Source organism: Cloeon dipterum, chromosome 2, assembly GCF_949628265.1.
Source record: "Cloeon dipterum chromosome 2, ieCloDipt1.1, whole genome shotgun sequence".
In the NCBI taxonomy this organism is placed as follows: Eukaryota; Metazoa; Arthropoda; class Insecta; order Ephemeroptera; family Baetidae; genus Cloeon; species Cloeon dipterum.
In genome coordinates this window covers 23,508,574-23,529,964 of record NC_088787.1, presented here as the reverse complement: position 1 = coordinate 23,529,964, position 21,391 = coordinate 23,508,574, and the positions used below count along the sequence as shown (strand labels likewise).

The following is a 21,391-nucleotide window of genomic DNA, read 5'->3' as shown; positions in this document are numbered from 1 at the left end:
TTTAAAATTATTTGAACTCTAAATCCCTCATCTCATTTATTCATATTTAAATTTGAGAAGTCATTTGAATTATTTAATATCACATATTATTTTATGAAAATCAAAATCAAATTTTCTCAGCAAGACAACTTGCGTCATCAAAGGGATCCAGCACCGTGTCGCTCTCGTCTCGCAATTGGAGAATTAAAAAAGATTGTCGCTGAGCTGCCGGCTTGTCAGGCTGTTAAAGTCAATATTGTGCATAAATAAGGGCTTTTCGGGCCAAAGCAAACGACGCAGACTTCCGCAGCAGCGTCTTCGTCCGCCCTCAGTGCGATATTACTTTACACAGGCGGTGGTGGCGGCGGCGAAAAGGAGGAAAAGATAAAAATAATAAAGAAATACGGCCATTCCACTTCCATGCGGCAAAATTAGAATGCAAATGCGGCCCGCCAGCGTCCATAAAGTGCGGCCAATTTTCTCTCCCTGTCCTCCTCTTCCTTCTTCTCGGCTCGCTCGTGTTAGCGAATTTTCAAATTGGTCGTGTCACGTTGCTCGTGTGTCGAGCACTTCTTGGCCGAGCGATTCGTTCGTTCCCTCTCATCCGCAAACGCAGTGAGCATAGTCGTTGGCGCCGGCCGCACCCGGCAAGCGGCACTGCGTGCTTTCCGACGGCCACGCGTGCCAATCAAAGCGCAATCTGCTCGCCTCGCTCCTTGCAATGAACCGGTTTCCAGCAGAAAAAAATCACTCTAGAGTGGTAATTTTGTGCTCCCAACGTAAACTTACGTCAATAGTATTTACATTATAATTTATAAAAACAAAAAATTATTTCAAAATAAATTTTGACTTCTGTTCTATTCTGATCTTTTTTATAAACGCTAAGAATATTTTTAAAAAATTATTCTGGCAAATATTTATTAAATAGAAACAAATAATTCTGTATTAAATAATAATTTCTAATCAGCATGGAGCTGATTTCTAAGAAAGGTTGTAGGCTATTAATGTAATTCTTGAGAAGAAAAATCACGCTCTAGTACTGCACTGCTCGCTGTTTCGGCCCGACAAACTCTGCAGCAGTACACCTTACCCACAAAACAAAATTCATACCACTGTATTAGAGCTGCAGAGAATTTGGTCGTTAAAAACGTCCGACTGCACTGAATTTTGTGCACTAATGGAAAGAGGAACGAGAGACAAAATCTTGTTTATCCCGCCACTCGCCCTACCAAAAAATAATTTTATATTTTATAATCTACTGACTTTTCAATCTGCAAATTTGGCGTCAAATTAAACTAGAATAAGTTTATGCAATGAGAATCCATTGCTCCAAGATCGGCAAGGCAATAATCTTGATTGAAATGCAGCAGTTTTATGCGAAGACACGGAGCTACGCGTAAATTAATCTGAATCCGGATCTATTTATAAAGGGGATTGTGGATTGAATATCTTTTACATGTTAACATTGGACTTCCTTGCGAATTAGTGCTATATGAAAATCAAATGATATTCCAATAATTTAAATAAATTATTTAACTAAAAGTAAACTATCCTTATACAACGTTTCGTAACACCAATTCATTTCAACGTGCACCAATGCACGTATATTTTCTACCTACTGAATCAGCTTGGAAATTTTGCCATTTGACGCTTCTTTTTGCAACAATGGCCCTTTCTGTTGTGTGGTGCAAATCTTTTTCTCCCTCGCGTGTGAAATCGAGAAAATGCTGATTTTGAGCAAAAACGCGCATTTTCTGGCGGGTCTGCGTTTCGTGCGTCGGTCGAGTAATGGAACAATAAAAGAAGAGAAGCGCGAAGTGTGCGCCTTTTTGGCAGCCGATTGGCTTCGTTAGTCGGATGAGACACGATATGATGCACCTGTGGCGCTTCTCTCTCTCTCTCTCTCTCTCTCTCTCTCTCTCTCTCTCTCTCTCTCTCTCTCTCTCTCTCGTTAGTAGGCTGCTCGTGCCTTTTCTTGATCCACAAGCACCCCACGTAAATAATCTCCGCTACTGGTGCGCGAGATTCAGAGCGGAGCAGCAAAAAATGTCTGCAAAAGGGAATGTCGGAGGCGTCAGTCAGCCAATTTGTTGACTCGCGGCCATTAAATCGCAGAGAACGGTATAGAAAAATTCAGAATATTTTCAAAAATGTTTATTATTGGAATTGTACTGTTTGGCATGGCCAGTGCTTTGCAATTAAGGTAATCTACGAATAAATTTTATTTTACTGGGAATCTGGGAAATTGATAATTATTAGCTATAAAAGTTCAATTGTTAAAATTCCAAGAAAAATATCCCGTCGGAGTATGAATAATTTTTATATTCATTCAGGCTACATTTATTTGGAAAAAATTCCTATTGCGGGGCTAAATATTTTTTATTATTGACGTTTTAGCTTGGATTTATAATCGAAAATGATTAAATCGGTAGGCCACAAAATTCCGTCCATTAAATTATACCATTTGGTTGTACAGATTTGGGTGGTTAATAAAGAGGTGAAAGCCTGCTGTGACATTCAAGAAAAAGTATGAGAGATGAGTTCATTACAGAAATGCAATTCCAAAGTATTAATTTGTATGTGAGCTACTCATGGGAAATTACTGCATTAATTCGGCAAATAATTTATTAGTATTATATAGTATCCAGAGGAGGAAATGTGAAGTAATGATATTGAATTCAGTATTCCATTCCAATTTGAGCCAAAGCAGAAGGCGAAATGATTCGACGTCGGCATCGTCGCGCGGTAATATGTCAAGCACAGTGGCTGCCAACAATAACGCTAAGCTACATGTTTATTTCCTTTGTTTTGACGTTTTGCACGTTCGCGCAGCAACAAATATTGGGCGAATTTATTGCTGGGGCCGGCAATATCGCCTCGGCACTAAACTCGGTTTGAACGTTTTCTGCTGCTAAACGGCCTCATCATTTATTCAAAAACATATGCTGAGCGACCTACAAACATAATAAACTGAATTATTGCATTCGTTCCTCTCCGCTTTTTTACCCTGCCAATATAACTTTTTATACGGACTATTGATGGCGTTTGATCACCGACTTGCTCCGTTTTTGCACGCAGCCGTTTAATTTAGTGCCGACATCAATTGAATATTTAAATTCGTGCGCCAAGAAAAATTCGTCTATGCTCCGTAAAACTGTCAACAAATTTTCCTGCATGATCGAATGAGTCACTCGAAAAAAACATTAAATTCAAAACAATCTCAATTTGAGATGGAGAATTTCATCGCCTGCATACTCAAATTGAAAAGACGCATTGATATCTGACACGCTAGCATTTTTTACTAACATATTCCCCGTTCGCTGATTTCATGTAGATTTTTCATTTAAAAAAACTATGAGGAATCCCAGAGGAAATTATTTTTCAACGATTAACTTTTTAGATTTTTATGAACAGAGGCAGCCTTCCCGATTATTATTGGAAATAAATTAATGTTTTTTTCCTATCATGCACCGACAGTCAGTTGAAGTATCTATAGGTTTGTTCTCATGGCTCAAAACAGCTCAAAATAAGTTGCGGTCGTGGAAAAATGTCGCGTTCAAAGTTCGCGAACGAACGAATTTTTTTATATTTCAGTTGCTTTTTTATTCAAAAGAAATTTGTGCATACGAAATTATGAAACTTGGTTTTGTGTCCCACTCATTATTAGAAAATTCTTTTATTCATCCATCAAAACGATTAATTCAAAGTTATTCTGCCGCATTAATGCGCTGCTGGTAAGATGATTGACGACTGCTTCGCCGCAATCGCCAAACAATCATTCCGACAGGAAATGGGGTTGAGATAAAACCCGAGCGTGGTGTGATTCATGTCGGCCATTTCTCCAACACTCGGCGCAAAACAGGCGGAAGGAAGTGCCTTATTGACGCGCGCCCAAATCTCTTGGCCATATTTCGCCCGTGTTCTTTGCAAGCGAGAGCGAGACACACACACTCGACTTTTTGAACAGATGAAAGAGAGGAAATCGAGGCGATGATGTACGAGGCGCCAACGCCGGCGCTAACTGCGAACACACACACACTCCTCTCTTTTCACGCCCACGGATCGACTGCAGCATCCGAGCTCGGCTCTTTTCATGAATATTCAGGTGGGAAGCTCAAAAGACTGCTGGTGGACGCAAAAGCGGACTTTCAGTTCAATGTATTTAAATGTTTGCGGTGGTACCATAAAACTTGTCGTTCTTTCCGACATTACTCACAGCTTGACATAGAATTTGAATAATCAATGACCAAAATAATGGAATCTTTCTTAGATCTACAGATTTGTTCTCAGACCCAGTACAGCAACACACAGAGTTTTAAAAACGAGAAATGAGAAATCAAGAGAGGAAAATGACAACTCTGTGTGGTTTTGACTCAGGATTGAAGGTGCCTTTTAGATGGAAAAATTTTTCGTGGTGTAAGAAACATAATTTAAAATTAAGGGGATCATTTTGGCTCTAACCTTCTTCTTATAGCGTTGTTTGTTTTCAGAAAATTTATGATACTTTTGGTTATATTGAGATTTTTGCGTCACCTCAATGATTTTTAAATATTTTTTCAAATTCATTAAAAAATCCTAAGAGCTGCTGAAATAAACATCTACTCAAGTCACCCATCTCTCTGATAAAATATTTTGTTAACTTGAAATCTTCAGATAGAACAAAAAATCTACAAATGATAATTAAACTGATTTCCACCACAGAACGGAGTTATTACCAGTTATCAAACGTCAAGTCAGTGGACGTAATCGATTCGAAGGGTTGGAGTGCAGTGCTGCAGTAATTAGACGACAGGGCTGACTGAGTGTGCACAGGTCATCTCGCGGCAGTGAATAATAAAACAGCTAATTACGGATTGAAGTGTGCTCGCGAGTCGGGTCGCATTTAGCTCTCTCACACGAGAGCCTCTCCAATTTGCCGGCGGCACGGAAATCGTCTTTTTAAATATTTGAATGAATCTGCCTCCGCCGCTCTCGCTAATTACCCTCTTGTTCGAGAGCGAACGCTTCCGACTGGAAGCACATTTTAAAATGCTCTGATTTAATTCGGAGTTTATGTGTGGAAAAATTACTAGAGCAGAGAATATGATGCAAAACCGGAGTATTGCTCATTCTTCCAATTCAGGTGATAGAAGTTCTTTAAAGGATAAAATTAGTATGGATTAGCTGTAATCTATATATTTAAATTTATAAAAGAGGTTGGAGATGTCCTTGCTACAAGCAGTAGACAAATCTTCTCAACGCATTTGCGAAGTCTACCATTGGAATGCGTCTTGAATTTTCTTCTGATGGCAATTTACGCAGTGACGCGTGTTTGCAAATGTCGCTCAGACAGTGCTGGCCGGCGAGCTCAAGTGCGATTTTTCTGGCGAGGCGTGATTTCCGTGCGGGAGCAGACATCTCCAATGGATAAATGTCACGGCCGAGTGAGAGGGAAAAAGTACGAAAAAATCTAGCTGGCTTTGCTCTCCGCACTGTCGCCCATGAATCATAGGCGCGCGATGAATAAAGAGGAGGAGAGTAAACTGACAGCGCAAAACATAATCTGACGCTTATTGTCCGCATTTTTAACAAACAGACACGCGAAACAGACGGAGCGGCGAAAAGAAACGGGGGAAAATAATGTAAATGGACAAATCCGATGCGGGGGATTTCTTCGAGGTTTGTGTGTTTCGGCACGTGCGTCGGCTGGTTGTCATTAGGACGCGATTATTAGCATGCGGCAGGCGCCACGTCATTACCGACGCGATTACAACTCACGCCGCCAAACGACTGACATCAGGGCCGTCTAAAATCACGGCTACAAGTGAGTCCCGATAAAAATTGATTTAAATTTGACTTGAAAGAAGCTCAGTAAACCAAATAATAATTTTGTTAGGGAATAAATCAAATAATCACAAACTAAAAAATGAAGTTTGTATTCTTACCTATCTTGCTAGCTAAAAATTCGTGTAGTATTCGATTCGGAGAGGTTTACAATCCCATTCAAGCTTCTTATTTGATGTTATCTCTGATTATCCAAACTTTTCTTGATGAAAAATATCTCTGAATTTAATGAATTCCTATAGAATTTTTAAGAAACGTAATTTTGAACTAAAGTATTTTTTTATTGTCACGAGCCTGCACTCAAGTTGGCTCCGTTTTCACGGCAGAAACACACGCAATAATGACAGCACAACAATATTATGACGAGCAGCTCTCTCTCGTCGCGTCTGAATTATTGCGGCTGAGACGATAACATTGTCAGAGACGAACTTGAAAAAGTGCGTGCATTAGACGAGCGCGCGCAGCTACTCCCCGTCAGACTCCCGTTCACCCTGTTAATGCGCAATTTTTAATAGGATCGCGAACTCGAGTGGCGTCGAGAGCAGTTTTTTCTTCACCTCCCGACGATATTAATTCTTGGCAGCAAAAGGCGGCAGTCTGGAATTGATTATCAGTGTTACGACGAGCTGAACAACTTGATTAAATTCACAATTTCACAGAGAAAAGCGAGAGGGCAGATAGTTTTTTTCATACGTTTTTGGATTGCTGCACCGAAAGGGGGAGATTTGAATCTGAAACTTTGGAGCTAATTCACAATGCTGTGAGAACGGCGGGGGTAAAGACTCTTGACTTTTTTGAAATGCAACTGACTAAGGTTTAAAGTTAAACTGGATAATATTGAGTAAAAATATAATTAAGGAAGAACAAATTGAAAGTTTTAATGTAAAGACGCAAAAAATGGCATTTTTTATGGTTCCTGTGAAAGCAAAAATCCCCGCAAATTTAAGGCAACTATATCTGATATGATAATATTTAATTGGCTTAGTTTTACCAACGCAAATAAAAATATGCTGGATATCATTGCAGTTTTAAAAAGAATGATTGAAAAACAATTTTGGACCAGGTGTGTTGAAAAGAAAAAATACCGCAAAAATATTCATTCGCCTCCCATCGAAAATTAAAGATATGTCTGAAAGTATTAATAGACAATGTTTGTGTGGAATTAGCAAAAGTCTACAACTCTCCACTCCTGTATTCATGACAATAAATCGGGTGGCATCAGCAACGTTGGAGCCGGAGATTTTTCCTCCAACTCAGCAGAGCGAAATTACCGCGCTCGCAAAGTCCATCAAAAGTGCGTGAGTGTGACAGAGTGATGCGAGCGAATTTTTAAAATACAGCCATTTGAAATGCTGAGTTGCAACCAGCGAGAGAGCAGGCAGGCAGACCGGCGAGTGAAAAAAATGTCGGACAACACACACACACACACACACACACACACGCGCGCGCGGGGGCGAAACACATTTTTTGCATTTCCACAGAGAAAGATATTCCTCGCGTATAATTAATCAGAACCGCAAAGCTGCCGCCGGCTAATGGTCTGAGAGCACTCTGCCTCAGTTCACTGTCCCGCTTTTGCTGCAGCGCTATTTTTATATTCGTGCGCACGTGTGTAATAATTATATAATGCCAAGCGCATTACCGCCGCCGACTTCATTATTCGCCTCTAATCACCACCGCCGCCGCCGCGCTCCTAATTATTGCAAGGCCTCCCTGGCGGCCGCTGGTTTGTCAGATTCGAAGCTACTTTTGTGCCGTGGATTTCATTTTGCGCAGACAAAAGAAAGGACAAAACTTTGCCCTGGATTAGCCTCATGCTCTCACCCGCAATCACCGTGCTCGGGAATGGTTAAAGCCTATGAAATGAACAATTTGATTCAACAGTTGGCAGCTCTGCATCGCGCTCTTTGTGGGATATATTTTCTAGTTTTGATAGTTTTTGAGTTAATTATTTTAAAATGTGATAAGAACCATACATAGACTGTCTCAAGCCAGCAAGATCAAAATTTAAAACTCAATTTTACGCATTTATATTATGCCATGTGCCTGATAAATAATAATATTTTTTAATTTTCCAATGACCACAAACTTCAGCTTTCCAGACATGATAATTTCCCTTCCCTTGATACATTTCTTTCCCTTGGAACATAAATATTATTTCAATTAAAATCCCTTGAAAAATCACTCCAAACAATACAGTTTAAAGTTTTTATTTAAGGCTGGCAAAATGTAGGAGTAAAAATAAAAAATCTCTTAAGACTGATATTTAAAATGGCTTCACTCTTCGCGGAAATTAATTGAGAATTAATTGTGAAATTCTGATAAGCCAATAATATGCTCTCACACTGCGTACAGTGTTTTTTCGGTCCCGCAAATGTTGACCATCCTAAAGCAATTTCCGCGCAGAGTATGGCCATTCGTTAATATTAAATGTCATAAGTTGTTGGGCATGGGGAGTAGATTATTTTAGATACCAAATTTTTAAGGTTCCCTACATCTCGCAAAAGTAATAATTCGCCTCAAAAGCACCCTTTTCAAAAATCATACTTTGAGCCCCTGTAAAATGAGAAATTTTTGAAATGTTCAATTTAAATTTTAGGGTGAGATGTAGGTCCAGGAGAGCAACATGTTCACCAAATTTCATCAAAACCACCTATTAGTCCATTTATTGTCCTGATCCTATCCCTTGCATATAATATCGATTTGCATTGGGCATTTTTCGAAAGAAATCATTTTCACCATCATCCCTTGACCAAATTTCCAACTCAAATGTAATCATTATCACGATCGGGGCTGGTGTTGAGATAGGAAATTCACTGCCGCAGTGGTCACTCTCTTCCATCTCGCACGCTTCACTGTGTTAACGGCGAGGAAGGCTGCTGGCGAATGTGGGCGCGCGCCGGATGTGGCAAAGAGCCGAATTATTTTTATGGAAAAATCGGCGCATCTTGCTCTCGAGAGATGTTTATTCGCCAGCGCACCGCAGGAGGCCCGGCGCTGGCTGCCTCGAATTTGAATACATTTTGCGCTAAACGAGATTACTCTGCGGCACCAATCTCTCCAATACACACGCACAAAAAGCTATCTTTCCTCGGCAGATAGGCTAGATAAAAAGGCCGAATTTACTCGAGACACACAATTTCGCAAGGGACGAGATTTCAAGCCAATTGCTGTTTATGTGCTGCTTCTCTACTCCTGCAAGGGCGAAAATTTCCGACCCATTGAATTTTTATAAACCAAGTTTTTTAAGATGAATCATTTTTTAATTATTAAAGAAGAGGGGAAACTTCATGCAAAAATGATATCCAAAATCTTAAACTGTATTTTTTACTCTGAATTGCAATATTTACAAATTTAAATACTACCTAATTCCTTTAAATCAAGTATATGAGACGGTTAGATTTAAATTGCATTATTTACAATATTTAGAATATTGAACAGTTTTTCAACAAATCCTTACATTCTACAGTTTTTAGTTTCCTGACAATAAACAGCAAAGTCTGTCACCGATGGCAATTAATTATTGTTTTTCTTTTAATCCTTGATAGGGAGCAACTGCAAATCCGGCCCCAAAGATGGGACAAGGGCTGGGCTGTGAGAGAGATTTTGGCAACTGCCGCTGCGCTCGTTCCGCAGCGCATTCAACAAAAATTTATATCATCTGCTAGCTGGTTCGGCCAGCCCTTGCCCCCTTTGTCGAACAAAAGTTGCCCGCAAAAGCTCCATCGTTCATTGAAATTCGCCCTCTCTGTCCTCGGATCGGTTCGCGAAATTAAATATACACGCACAACAACGTGAGCCAAAAGAGCCGGGTGTGAAGAGAATAGTTTTTTGCAACGCTTATTGTCAGGCAATAATTCTTTTTCTTTTCAGACCATGAAAAATTCTGGCGTGCATTTTGGGAGGGGAATTTCAATAATTGAAAAGTTGAAATACAGACACACTGTCTCTTTAAACCGCTATTTTTTACAGTATTAACAAAATGATTTAGCTTTTCAATTTTCCAATTATTAAATATTGAATAAATTTATAGCAAATAACTAACTATCGACTTGATTTATTTGTGCACTCTTTGACGATTTCAACAATAGAGAATTATAAATGGAAATAAATCTCATATTTTTCCTCATTATTTTTAATTGAAACCAGCTGTGCGAATGAGTTCAAGGTTAATAATGATTCAAAGTAATCCATATCATTTCGAGTAATGTTTATCAGTGCTTTATTTATTAGCAAAAGCACAACTGAACAAGAAATAGCGTATTCTTGTTTCATGTCAAGGACAGTGGTAAGTGATTTTTTTTTAATTTACAATTATCTCGATTAAAACAAAAAGTATAATTAACCAAGATTTGAAGACCGCTCTCTCGAACCTAATTTAATTTGCCCTCAAGGTGAAAACCCCCAAACAAATAAACATTCTTTGAGTGGATTTAACAATATAAATTTGTTCCTTGTGTTCACAGACATGCCCAAGTTCGCCGAGGCGATCCCGAACGTGACGGTGACCGTGGGTCGCGAAGCCACCCTCACTTGCGTAGTCGACGATCTCGGCAGCTACAAGGTGAGTTTGCACCTGTGCGCACGAACGCGGCTGTTTTTGATTAAGCGCAGCATAATCCCATGCAAAAACAATTTAAACTATGAACTAGCGGGCCCCGACTCAGAACTGGACCCTCTTGGTGTTGCTTCTAATGGAAAATCGATTCGCGTGCATGATATCACCTTTGACGTTGCCATCGTGCCCACCGGCTGCCATGAAAATATGCAAAGATTGCGCCTTTCAGTCCTTGGCAATTATTCGACGGAAAAATTGATAAACGAAATGAACAGTTTTATATATAAACATTTGAAGGGTTTTGCCTTTTGCGGATCTGAGGGTCACTCTTCTTATTATAAGAATAATGCAATCGGTGTAATGAATTGTTTTGCTAGCTGCTTTATGTTTTTTAACAAAACCAAGTTTTAATATTTAAAATCTCATTATTTTACTTTTCATCTCAAAAAAGTCACTTTGAGTAGTTCTTGCTTTATTTTTAATGAAAAGTACCCTTCAAAATTTCGTCCGCTGGCTTTTATAGGTGAGATCGATCGATGTAAATTTTTTATTTGCCACGTTTTTATTACATCGACCTAATTGCCTTAAACACGGCACGAGATTGAATTAAAACAAACAAAACGCTCCTCCCAAGTTCTGAAGCAGGAAAAATTTCACAGTCAAGTGTTTTTCTCTCTTGAAATCAGAAACATAAAGGGCTGATCCGCTGAATACTATGTTACAAACAATTTGCTCTCAATGAAAAAAGGAATTTGTGGCGTTACAGTTCCCGTTTTCAAATTCGAGCTGAAAGCGCTGGCGGCCGGCATGAAATTTCATCCCCATTTGCGTCAGTAGCACGTAGCAATACAGCGCGGACAATTCTCTTTGCTCATCATCAACAGCAACGGCGGCAGCAGAGAAAAACGAACGCAGGCGTTTTCGACTCAACAATATATCAGCGGCAGCGCACAAATTCCTCGCAGATAATTGCCCAGCTCGAGGACATGGAATATGCAACCGTACCTGATGTGTGTGTGCGCGCCGGTGTTTGCTTTTTGAAACACTCGCTGTGCCGGATGGAGCAGACACACTCGCGTAAACAGCATCAGCGGCGGAAACAACTCGCGCCGCCTAAGGACAACTTAATTATCAAAGTCGGCGCGTGTCGTTTAACTGCACACAAAGCACTCTTCTCATATTCGTTTCCACGTACCTTTTCCTGCTCGCGGTTCAACCCCATTTCGCAATTTATTTTTTTATAAATATTTCTTCGATGGTAGAATATTGAAACTGCAAAATTTTAATGATTCAATTTGTTTTGTTGTTTTTTCTAAAAATTTTCCCCAAATATAATTACAGTCACAAATTGAACCAACGAATGAAAAATAAATTTTTATTATTTTTAATTGCTTAAAATTGTCTGAATACACTCAAATGACTAAAAACTGAGGTGCAAAATACCCTGTCAAAGGTGATATCATGCACGCGGTTAGGGAGAGGGGGGGGGGGGCGAATCGATTTTCCATTAGAAGCAACACCAAGAGGGTCCAGTTCTGAGTCGGGGCCCGCTAGTTCATAGTTGAAATTGTTTTTGCACGGGATTATGCTGCGCTTAATCAAAAACTGAGGTGCAAAATACCCTGTCACTGAAATCAAAGTTTATATGTACCTGAATTTGGCTCTCTTCTTGAGCATGGACAGCATTTATACTCACCTCCTTCTCTTGTTTCATGCTCTATTGGATATCCGTTGGTTTCATTTCTTTCTTCGCCGCAAGCAAGGTATCAATCCTCTTTAAAGTGCACACACGGTCGAGTTCCAGTGCCGCAGTGAGCAGAGCAGTGAGTGTGTTTTATATTGCTCACACGCAGCTCTCGAGTCCGACCCTTTTTAATAGAGAAAAAGTCGGTGTATGCGCGCGGGAAGGGCCGTATAATGCAAACGGAAGAGGAAGCAGTTAGCCCCGTCCACTGGGAATGAAGTCGCAGCTAATGGCGTTTGAAAATTTAAAAAAACAGCCGCCGCCGGACGGCCTCTTTTTGCGGCGCCGCGGATCCATCTCGCATATTGAGCTGTCAAGTGCATGCGAAAAGTGCGCGTGTATTGGCTAAATAGGCTTAGTCATGTGTGCAAGCACGCTCCATTGACTTAGAATGTCGCGCAGTTGGAAACAATCGCACCATCCTCAATTCATTGTTGGAACGCGAAAAAATTGCGTTCGGAATTTATTGTCCGACACGCACAAAAGAGAGTAGAAGTAAAACCTGTCCGTTGCATGTCGCATCTGTTTTTGAGTATTTTGCACAGAGTGTAGATTTGCAAAGTAATATATCCAAAAAATGAGTTTTTTTTTAATTTGCGGCAACATCAAACTAAACATTCTTGATCATCTCTTTCGCCGTATTATGTAGCTGTTTTGTTCTTCGACTGATTATTTAATGTTCTTAAATAATCTTAACTATCAATAAACGACTACAATGAGTGCAGTCAACCGTTTTTCATGACCGGTGATTTAGTTCCTTGCGTTTTGCTGCAATTAGGATTTTAACTTTGTTGACAAAGTCTAATGGGCCAAAACAGCTTCTTTTCATAGCTGGTGAGCGTGATCGTTTCTACATTCCAGCAAAAAGATGTGTTATAATTACTTCTTTTTTACGCAACATATATTTATATTATTTGTTTGAGTATTTGATCGAGAGAAAAAGATGTAAAAAATCCACGAAAAGAAGTAGCTCGAAAAGTTTGAAAGCTGTTGTTGGTTGTCCCACGAGGATTGCACGCTCCAGCTGGTTCGAATAGCCTTCCTTCCTTTTCTTGCCTCGAGTTCTCAGCAAGCAACTCAGGAGTAATTAAGCAGGTGCGGAAAAAATGAATCGAAAAAGTTCGCATTGTTTCTGTCGACGAAGCAAGCAAGCGGCGTGTGCACATTATGCCTAAGAGCATGATTGCTTGAAAATCAGCCACCTGGGAAAAGTCAGACGCGCGTTCTGTCTCAAACATAAAGTCCGCCGCTGCTGTCGAGCCCCGTTTTGTTTTAAGTAATTTCCTGCTTGCTTCTTTCCAGCTTTCTTGCTCTCTCTTTCTCTCTCTCCACTCGCTCTCGGTATTTATTTCCGACGAGACGATAAATTTTTAATGCACGTTGCACGCGCGGGAGGTACAACAAAGAGAATGGCGAGTAATCGCTCTAATTTCGCACCGCGCAGGGAATCATGATTGAAAACAAAGTGGTAATGAGAGAGAAAGAAGGAAGAACGACTGCCGGCGAAATAATGGGCGTCGGTGATGAAGTACCTGTCCGCACTCCCTTTCTCTCGCTTTACCAATCGCCTGCGTGTAAACACAATGACCAAAAACAAAAGGGTGAGAGCAGCACTCAGTGCTAGTCACATTCGACAATGGGAAAAATCGATTTTCAAACAACTGGACTCTTTTTATCACAAGTAATTTCATCTGGCAGAAAGTTACATTACGTAAAATTGTATAATTGGAAAGAAATTTGTGACTGAACAAAACTTCAGCAAAATGTAATTTGATATAAGTATTTTTGTGAATCATAAGGCCGAACCGATCATAATGAAGGATATTGAAACATTCATAATATTATGTAAAGTGGAAAATACACTTTTTAACTATTCAAAGAACAGTAATTTAAAAAAAACTAAAGAAGATCCTCTTTCCAGGAGGGAGACCTTTGTCAAATTTGAATTTGAATGTTCTGGGGTCACCGAAAGTGACCTTACCATGTGACCTCAAGGATGAACTGCTATATGATCTATCGAAAGTACTCATCAAGACACATTGAATGGTTTTTGGTTGCAGTCCATATAGCATTACCTGGATTATTCACTGTAAAAAACACGATATCTTTCAAAATCCACCCCGCATATCCTAGGGGGTGGGGGTAGGAACTTACCATTTTTAGATGCTCAAGACCTCCAAAATTTCAGGGAAATCTGCCGACCTTCGCCAAGGCGGATTCTTGCTGCAAAAGCCATCAGAGCAAAAAGGAAGCAGCCAATGAGACAGCCGCTCGGCCGTTTGGCACAGTCTATTCTCAGAAGAAAAACCTATTTTCCATATGAAATCGATTATGCAGGTCAGATTTTTCCAAGAAACGATAGACGAAAGACAAATAGCTTTAACGATCTGGGGTGTCCTATTTCAATATCAAATCGGATATCAGAATTTAGCTTCGAGCAGTAATTACGCAAAAGCGAACCACAAGCTGCGCTCTGGCTTGTGTGCTCCAATTAATTACGCGAGATCTGGTTACGCGGAACGCATGCGGCCGAGCTCGTGTTCGGCTAGTCACGTGTTCGTCGGACGGCCCGAAATGCGCGCATTCCACGTGCCCCGCTGCCCGTGCACTCGGCTTATTGTTCGTCGCGGCTAAATGGAAATGGCGCAGGAGTCTCCTTGCCTCTCGCACTCTCTCCGTCAGATCTGATGAATATTTAATTAGTGCTTCGTCAGCAGCAGCAAATTTATTTATGCATGCAAGCCCACCTGACATCTCATTTGCAGCACTTTTATTACTGCCGCGTGTCTGTATTTCCTCTGCTGGATGCTGCCTGTGTCAAGTCCGATTCAACCAACTGCACTGAGAGCACAGAGTAAATAAGTAAATGCACAAGTAGGTGTTCGAGCCGCATTTCAAAACTCAAGTCTGTGTTCTCGTGGTTTTCCGTATAATTAATAAGGTGGAAACGAGTCTGATTGGATGATGCCGTGTGTTTTGTTGCTTTTCATGGAAAGAGACTTCACAATGTCGTTTGCGCGTGCAATCATCCACTCATTAACGAGAACAAAACTGAATTAATTACTATTTCCTGAGAGAATAAATCATTCTCCCTGAGTTCAGGAGCATTCTCTAGATTCTTGAGGAAACAACGTTCTGAAATGACTCGTGGTGTGATAATACAAATTGTGAGTCTAAATTTTGTAAAATGGTTAGATTTTTAAAAGACCTAAAATATCATGACTCAAGCCTATATTCTTCATGGTAGAGCTGTTGTCCATATTACCTCTAGATAGCTTCTTAATTAACCTGTTGGTCAAATTGTCAACCGTAAATGGGCATATCCTCGTGTTATACGCCGCTCCAAAGGCAAATTTTACATCACGTGGTCACCATGACTTTAGCTAAAAGCTGCGCTAGCCACAGTAGCCATCTGTCTTCAGTAAACAAATGGAAATGTCTGTGCAAGAGTTCTTTGCAATGTTAAAAAAATTTTCGATATATTACTATCATGGAGTTCACATTAAAACTTGCCTGCCACACACTAGCAGCTACTGGTTAGAATGACAAGGCACCACCTTTAAATCTTGTGGCTTTGGAAACGACTAATTGTTAGATAATAATTAATTTAAATTATTTTGATGGATTATTCCAACAATCTAATTTTCGCCATAATTCAATCGCTGTTAAAAATGAAATCCCTCAAAGTTATAGTTGGCAGACAAAATTATTTTTTGTATCCTGTAATGAATCAGTATCTTAAAGATTTTTAATAATTTTATATTCATGTTCCTATCGTTCCTATGCTTTCTTAAGGAAATAACCACTTTTTTGACCATATTAGACAGACCAGCTGTGTTGACGCCACGTTCAAAACACAATTGGCACACCATCGAATTTTCAGATGTCAACTCCTTGATAGGTTTTTTCCATCATTGAAGGCATGGAAAAATTGAATTACCATAATTAGGAAACTACATAATTATGTTTTATTTAGTAAGTGTGAATAAATTGTTTAAGAGCTAACCCAACGAAGTAAAACTATGAATTATTGAACTGATTTACAAAAAAGGCTGAACAATAATCATTCGATCGTAATTCATTGATGAAACCCAGTGTTGTTTCCATTCATTTCAAATTGATTTAGACAGTAATATTAAAAGTGATCAGTCTGTGTAAGTTCTTGTTTTGCTAACTAAAATATATTTCGACGCAGCCTGAGAAATCAAGTTTACGTTACGAGCTTTTATTGCTTTCCCCGAGGATGGAGCTTGAAAGTAGAAGAAATCGACGTCACGAGGAAGAAGGCAGCAAGTCTTTTCATTTGGAGAGAAGCGCTCATTTTTCGTCAGTGAAGTGTAAATATTTTTCGTGACTTTTGAGAAGCAATGTTTACTGAGGGAGTTTCCCCTGGGACTAGATTTATCTCTTCCGTCTTTGTCTCGGGGAACAGGAGTCGACTCGTAAATCCATTCGCACGCTGACGAGAAGGTGAATTTATTGATTTGCATGCACCTGCGGAGGAGGAGGTGGAAAAGGCGGCGGAAACCTCGCGCTCGCGTCCCCGAGAGCTTGGCGCCGCCGCTAAATGATTTACGCGCCGACTAATACTGCGGGTGATATTTTAATTTCTATCCAGCGCGTCTCTCCGCGTAATTTATAATGCTGGATGTGGAGAGAGAGCGCGAGCGAGCGAGAAAGCTCTCGTGCGATTTTCACGACTCCTTTGGGAAAAAGTTTCGTGCCTTGCCGCGCGTGCACCGCGCGCTCAACACGCGCAATCAATAATAATTACCATGCATTTTTCCTCCTTCCTTTTCCATTCCTTTGCCGCTGCGTTTGCCACAGGGAGGGAAAATAAAAAATAATACTCCACACTGTGTTCTTTGGATCGCAAACAATACACAAAATCCTCCCAGCAGAGTAACTTGCAATCTATTTTGATTCTGATTAAATATGATGTTAATTTTTACTGCTCAAAACATTGGATTCGTTGCAGCTCACATTACATGTTCCCTTTCAGAGTAGGTCTGAGCCATTACCTTTTTATACATAACACAAAACGGATTTTCCTCACATCTCTCCGTTCAAGTATAATTTCCACCTGCCGTTGTTCAAAGGCGCACTCGAGACTTTGAAATTTGCGCGTTGCAAAGCAGAAAAAGAAATTCCCCTGCGAGCCAGGCAGTAGGCGTTTTAATAATAATAGTACGCTTTTTCAAACGTCCTCGCCGGCCGGCACGTGACGATGACACTTCACTTTGCGTGTGCAATTTATTCGCATCTCTCGCAGAGGAGGTTTTTCTCCTCGTTCGTGCTATTATTCTACACAATCTGCTGCAACCACTTAAAAATAAAAGAAATCTTGCGTTTGTGTTATTAAGAAACAAACGAGTCCGGTTATACTGCAAAAAATGTGCATGTGCAAGTCTGTGTCTATGTGTAGGTGTTTGTGCCTCTATTTCGCACGCACGACAACACCGAAAAGCCATTAAACCAGTCGCAGTTAGCATCATCATCAACGCGAGTGGCGAGTTTGACATTTGCTCCGTCAAATCGGAGGCGAGAGTGACATTTCAACGTCCAAGACCCTCGGGATTTTAAAATGTCAGCCGACACACCCGCTGCCGGCAATCAAATGGAATAATGTATGCCAACGGCCATATTTTCGTCCTCAAGCTGGAAAAGGAAAATGCATTCTGGGTAGTTGTAATTTAGCTTCAATTGATTAATTTATTTTTTATGAATTAAAGTGGTTTTTTATATTGCTTGTATGAAAAAGAGAGCGTATTAATTGGCAAGCTTCCGTGTATGGGCTATTACAAATGAAATTGCAAAATCTAATCAGATCAACTTCAAGTTTCGCAATGATCGGATCACATACTGCACTTAATTGGTTTTTTCTCCCACACTTTATTAAACTTTAAATTTGATTACATATTTTCAATTGATTTGTTTCCACGCTTTTTTAACATTGTTTCTTTAGCGCTGTGAATAACCGGAGAATTTTTAAGTCAGTTGTCTTGAAATACAGTCTGTAGCAAAATAAACAATTTTGTTCGTATTTTTGCAATACAATTGCAGCCTCATTGGAGACAAATGGGATATTTAGATTGAAAGTTAAAGCATTGGTCTATTGTTTGTTACTGTTTTTTATTATCACATATTATTACTATTTATTCTTCGAGAATAGTTGTACAAAAAACCCGACGGGCCTGCAAAGAAAGGCCGAATCGGGCAATGGCGCCTGGACAAAGTAGTAGTCTCGATTATAAAACAAAATAAAAACAGGTAAAAATTGACAGTTATTGTGTACAATTTTTACTTAACGGATTTAAACTACGAAAAAAAGAACGAATTTATAATTATTGCGAGAGAATGGACCTTTAGCTTACTGATAAACGAGGACTCTTTACTATCTCTATCTCATAAATAGCCAATGGGAGGGAAGGAATTCCCATTTCAAAACAAACTTAACGATTTTTGGTTTTTGCTCAGATTCTTTGCTGATTTTACAGTTCCCAATCATGTGTGGATTTAAATTGTGCATTGACTTTGACTGGGAAAAGCAACGATTGATTTTGGCGCCACCGCCTTTTCCCCTTTCTACCGTTTCAGCAGACTTTTAATTGCGCTCTCGGGTCGAATCTCGTTGGTGTCTCTTTCATTGTCGTCTGGCTATGAAAGATGCTGGGCATGAGCTTTGCTTTCCGCGCACACAATAGCCGCGCGAGCGTCACCTTTGTTCCTGCTTATTGTGTTTTATTATTGCTACCGCGCGCGCGTCACAAAGACTCCACTCGAAATGAGATTCCTGGCCCCTTTCGCACCCTCTCTCCTCCCTGCGCCGCGATTAACTGCTGCAGATGATGAATCTTTCATTTTCACCAGAGACCATTTCCCAAATTGCGTCCGCCGCTGACCTCGAAAGTGCATTCGCAATAAAAACAACTAAAGAACAAGCCAATTTGTGACAAAATTATAAAATACTTCAATCTCAAATATTAAAAGGTGTGTCGATTAGCAATAATTGGGAATGAATTTATGATTGCTTTCATTTGAATTTAAAGATCTTTAAGCTTTATATTTTTTAGGTTGGACTGAACAAAGTATGACTGTCTTAAGTTATATTTTTATTTGAAAATATAAAAGAGAAGAAATAACGACAACCTTGTTCTTTGAAAGGTGAATTTTGCATTTTTTTCATCAACCGTAAATATCTTCCTCGAGTGAAAAATAGTAAAAAGGATTCACTTTTTCGGGATCACCGAAAAAATTGATTTATATTTGCAAAGAACTCGAAAAGGCTCTCTATTTTTTGTAAAACCCAAATATTTAGCAGATATCCCACCCCTAAATTACAGGGTGCAGTGCCAAATAATGATGTGTCAATTCCAGCACAGGGTTAATCGATTTAACTCTAGTGGGCGATGGTTTTAATCCACGAACGAAAGCGGCGTTCAATCAATCACCGGCTGAGGTGTAATTAGCATTCTCATTCGGCGGCGTTGATGGTCGACAAAGGTGGGCCAGGGAGCAAAATTCGGAATTTGATAATTGCTCCCGAGTGGCAGCGGCGGCAGTGGCACCGAGTCGCCTTAATTACCCGCGCGAGATTTGATTTGATCTTGCTGAGAGTGCAAAGACAGCAGATTATCCTCAAGACAAACCCGCGGGGGATTATTTAATGAGCGGGGATCAAAAGAAAGTGCAGACGCCGGCCGGAACTCGCTTCTCATACACTCTCTCCCCTGAGCAGCTTTTCGTTTCGGCGCCCTGTCAGCCGGCGCTAGCAGCCCAACTCAGCTCTACTCTCGTTATTCTTGAGTTTAGGACTCACATTTACTCGTTTTTTGGTACGGCATAAAAAGATAGAGGCTGTTTTCAGATTAGCAATGTTTTATAATTTTTTAATTATCCTGGAACATTATGAAAGGAAGTCGAAACAATAAAGCGGAAACCATTTGAGAATATATATATGTATATATCTGATAGTGTTTTATCCTTGAGAAACCCTAAAAGATCGAAACCAAAAATTGTTTGAAATTTGATGGGGACGATAAAGAGCGGATTTACGCTACACGCTGGGCTGCCGACTTTGAACGGAATTTGGAACACGCGTCCTCTCGTATAATTAGGCGGTTTGGCGGTGTATCAGAACACGTAGCGGCTCTTCATTACGCGGCGGGCTAACCATGCTGCTGCTACACTCAGCTTGTGATGGTGAATAACAGGCCCGCCACAATGTGCAGCCCGAGTGAGAGCAACTTCCATCCCCTCAGGATGAATATTAACACGGCGGCGTGCACAAAGACGCCCAGCCCAAGATCGCTATATACATGCCACCAATCCATTATCACCCCATTCATCCATGCGGAACGCAAAGTTCACTGCGGATACGGCAAATTATAAACATAAACTTGTTAGTTGATTTGGTATTATATGCGTATTTGCTTAGAAAATAGGGCTTTTGATTAAATGTGAACATTTAATTGTCAAAATTAATCAATTAATTAATATTAATTTTTGAAAATGGTGAAAGGAAATTAGTTATCTATTTTTCTGGTTAGCGCGTGGCATATCATAATCCGCAGAAGCCCTTTTCAATTCGCAAATGAACTGAATTAATTAGGGTCTAATTATCTGAAAACAAAAATTTGAATGATGAAAGCCCTCAAATTTTTGTTGCTACCACGTAAACTTAATTTTTAAATTATAAGAAACAAAATTTTAAATTAATTGAATACATTACTCCTTATTTATCTATATTTGTCACTTGAAATTTTTCTTCGCAATGAATAACTTTTGAAGAGCCAATTTAGAAATTAGCCAATCGTAACTCCTTTGATAAATGAATAAAAATATTGCGTTGCTGTGTTGCAGGTTGCGTGGCTTCGGGTGGACACGCAGACGATTTTGACCATCCACACGCATGTGATCACCAAGAACCACCGGATTGGCGTGACGCAGAGCGACCACCGCTCTTGGTACCTGACCATCCGTGAGGTGCGCGAGTCGGACAGAGGATGGTACATGTGCCAGATCAACACTGACCCCATGAAGAGCCACGTTGGATACCTAGAAGTTGTCGGTGAGTACATTGAAATGTTTAAATATTTCATTAAGATATAAAATATGGAAATTAAGTCTATGGAGATAAAATATAATCTAGAAATTTTATGATTTTCAATAACAAAATGCTTTTTATCTGGACAATGCAATCACGATTTTATGAACAGACGTCTGGAAACATGTTTCCATTGATTGAAAGTCTGGCGAGAATAAGAGTTCAATCTATTTTCAATCTT

General features: G+C 39.9%; 1 protein-coding gene across 6 annotated transcripts in view; it reads left to right on the top strand.

Moving 5' to 3' along the window:
- The window catches only part of DIP-eta (Dpr-interacting protein eta), a 114,099-nt gene that overhangs the window by 67,253 nt on the left and 25,455 nt on the right, over nucleotides 1–21,391 (top strand). For all 6 annotated transcript variants that reach the window (XM_065478533.1, XM_065478532.1, XM_065478531.1 and 3 more), the window contains exons 2-3: nucleotides 10,269–10,366; nucleotides 20,967–21,174. In XM_065478533.1, the coding sequence (XP_065334605.1) occupies nucleotides 10,269–10,366; nucleotides 20,967–21,174 (306 nt within the window). The remainder of the gene's footprint in view (nucleotides 1–10,268; nucleotides 10,367–20,966; nucleotides 21,175–21,391) is intronic.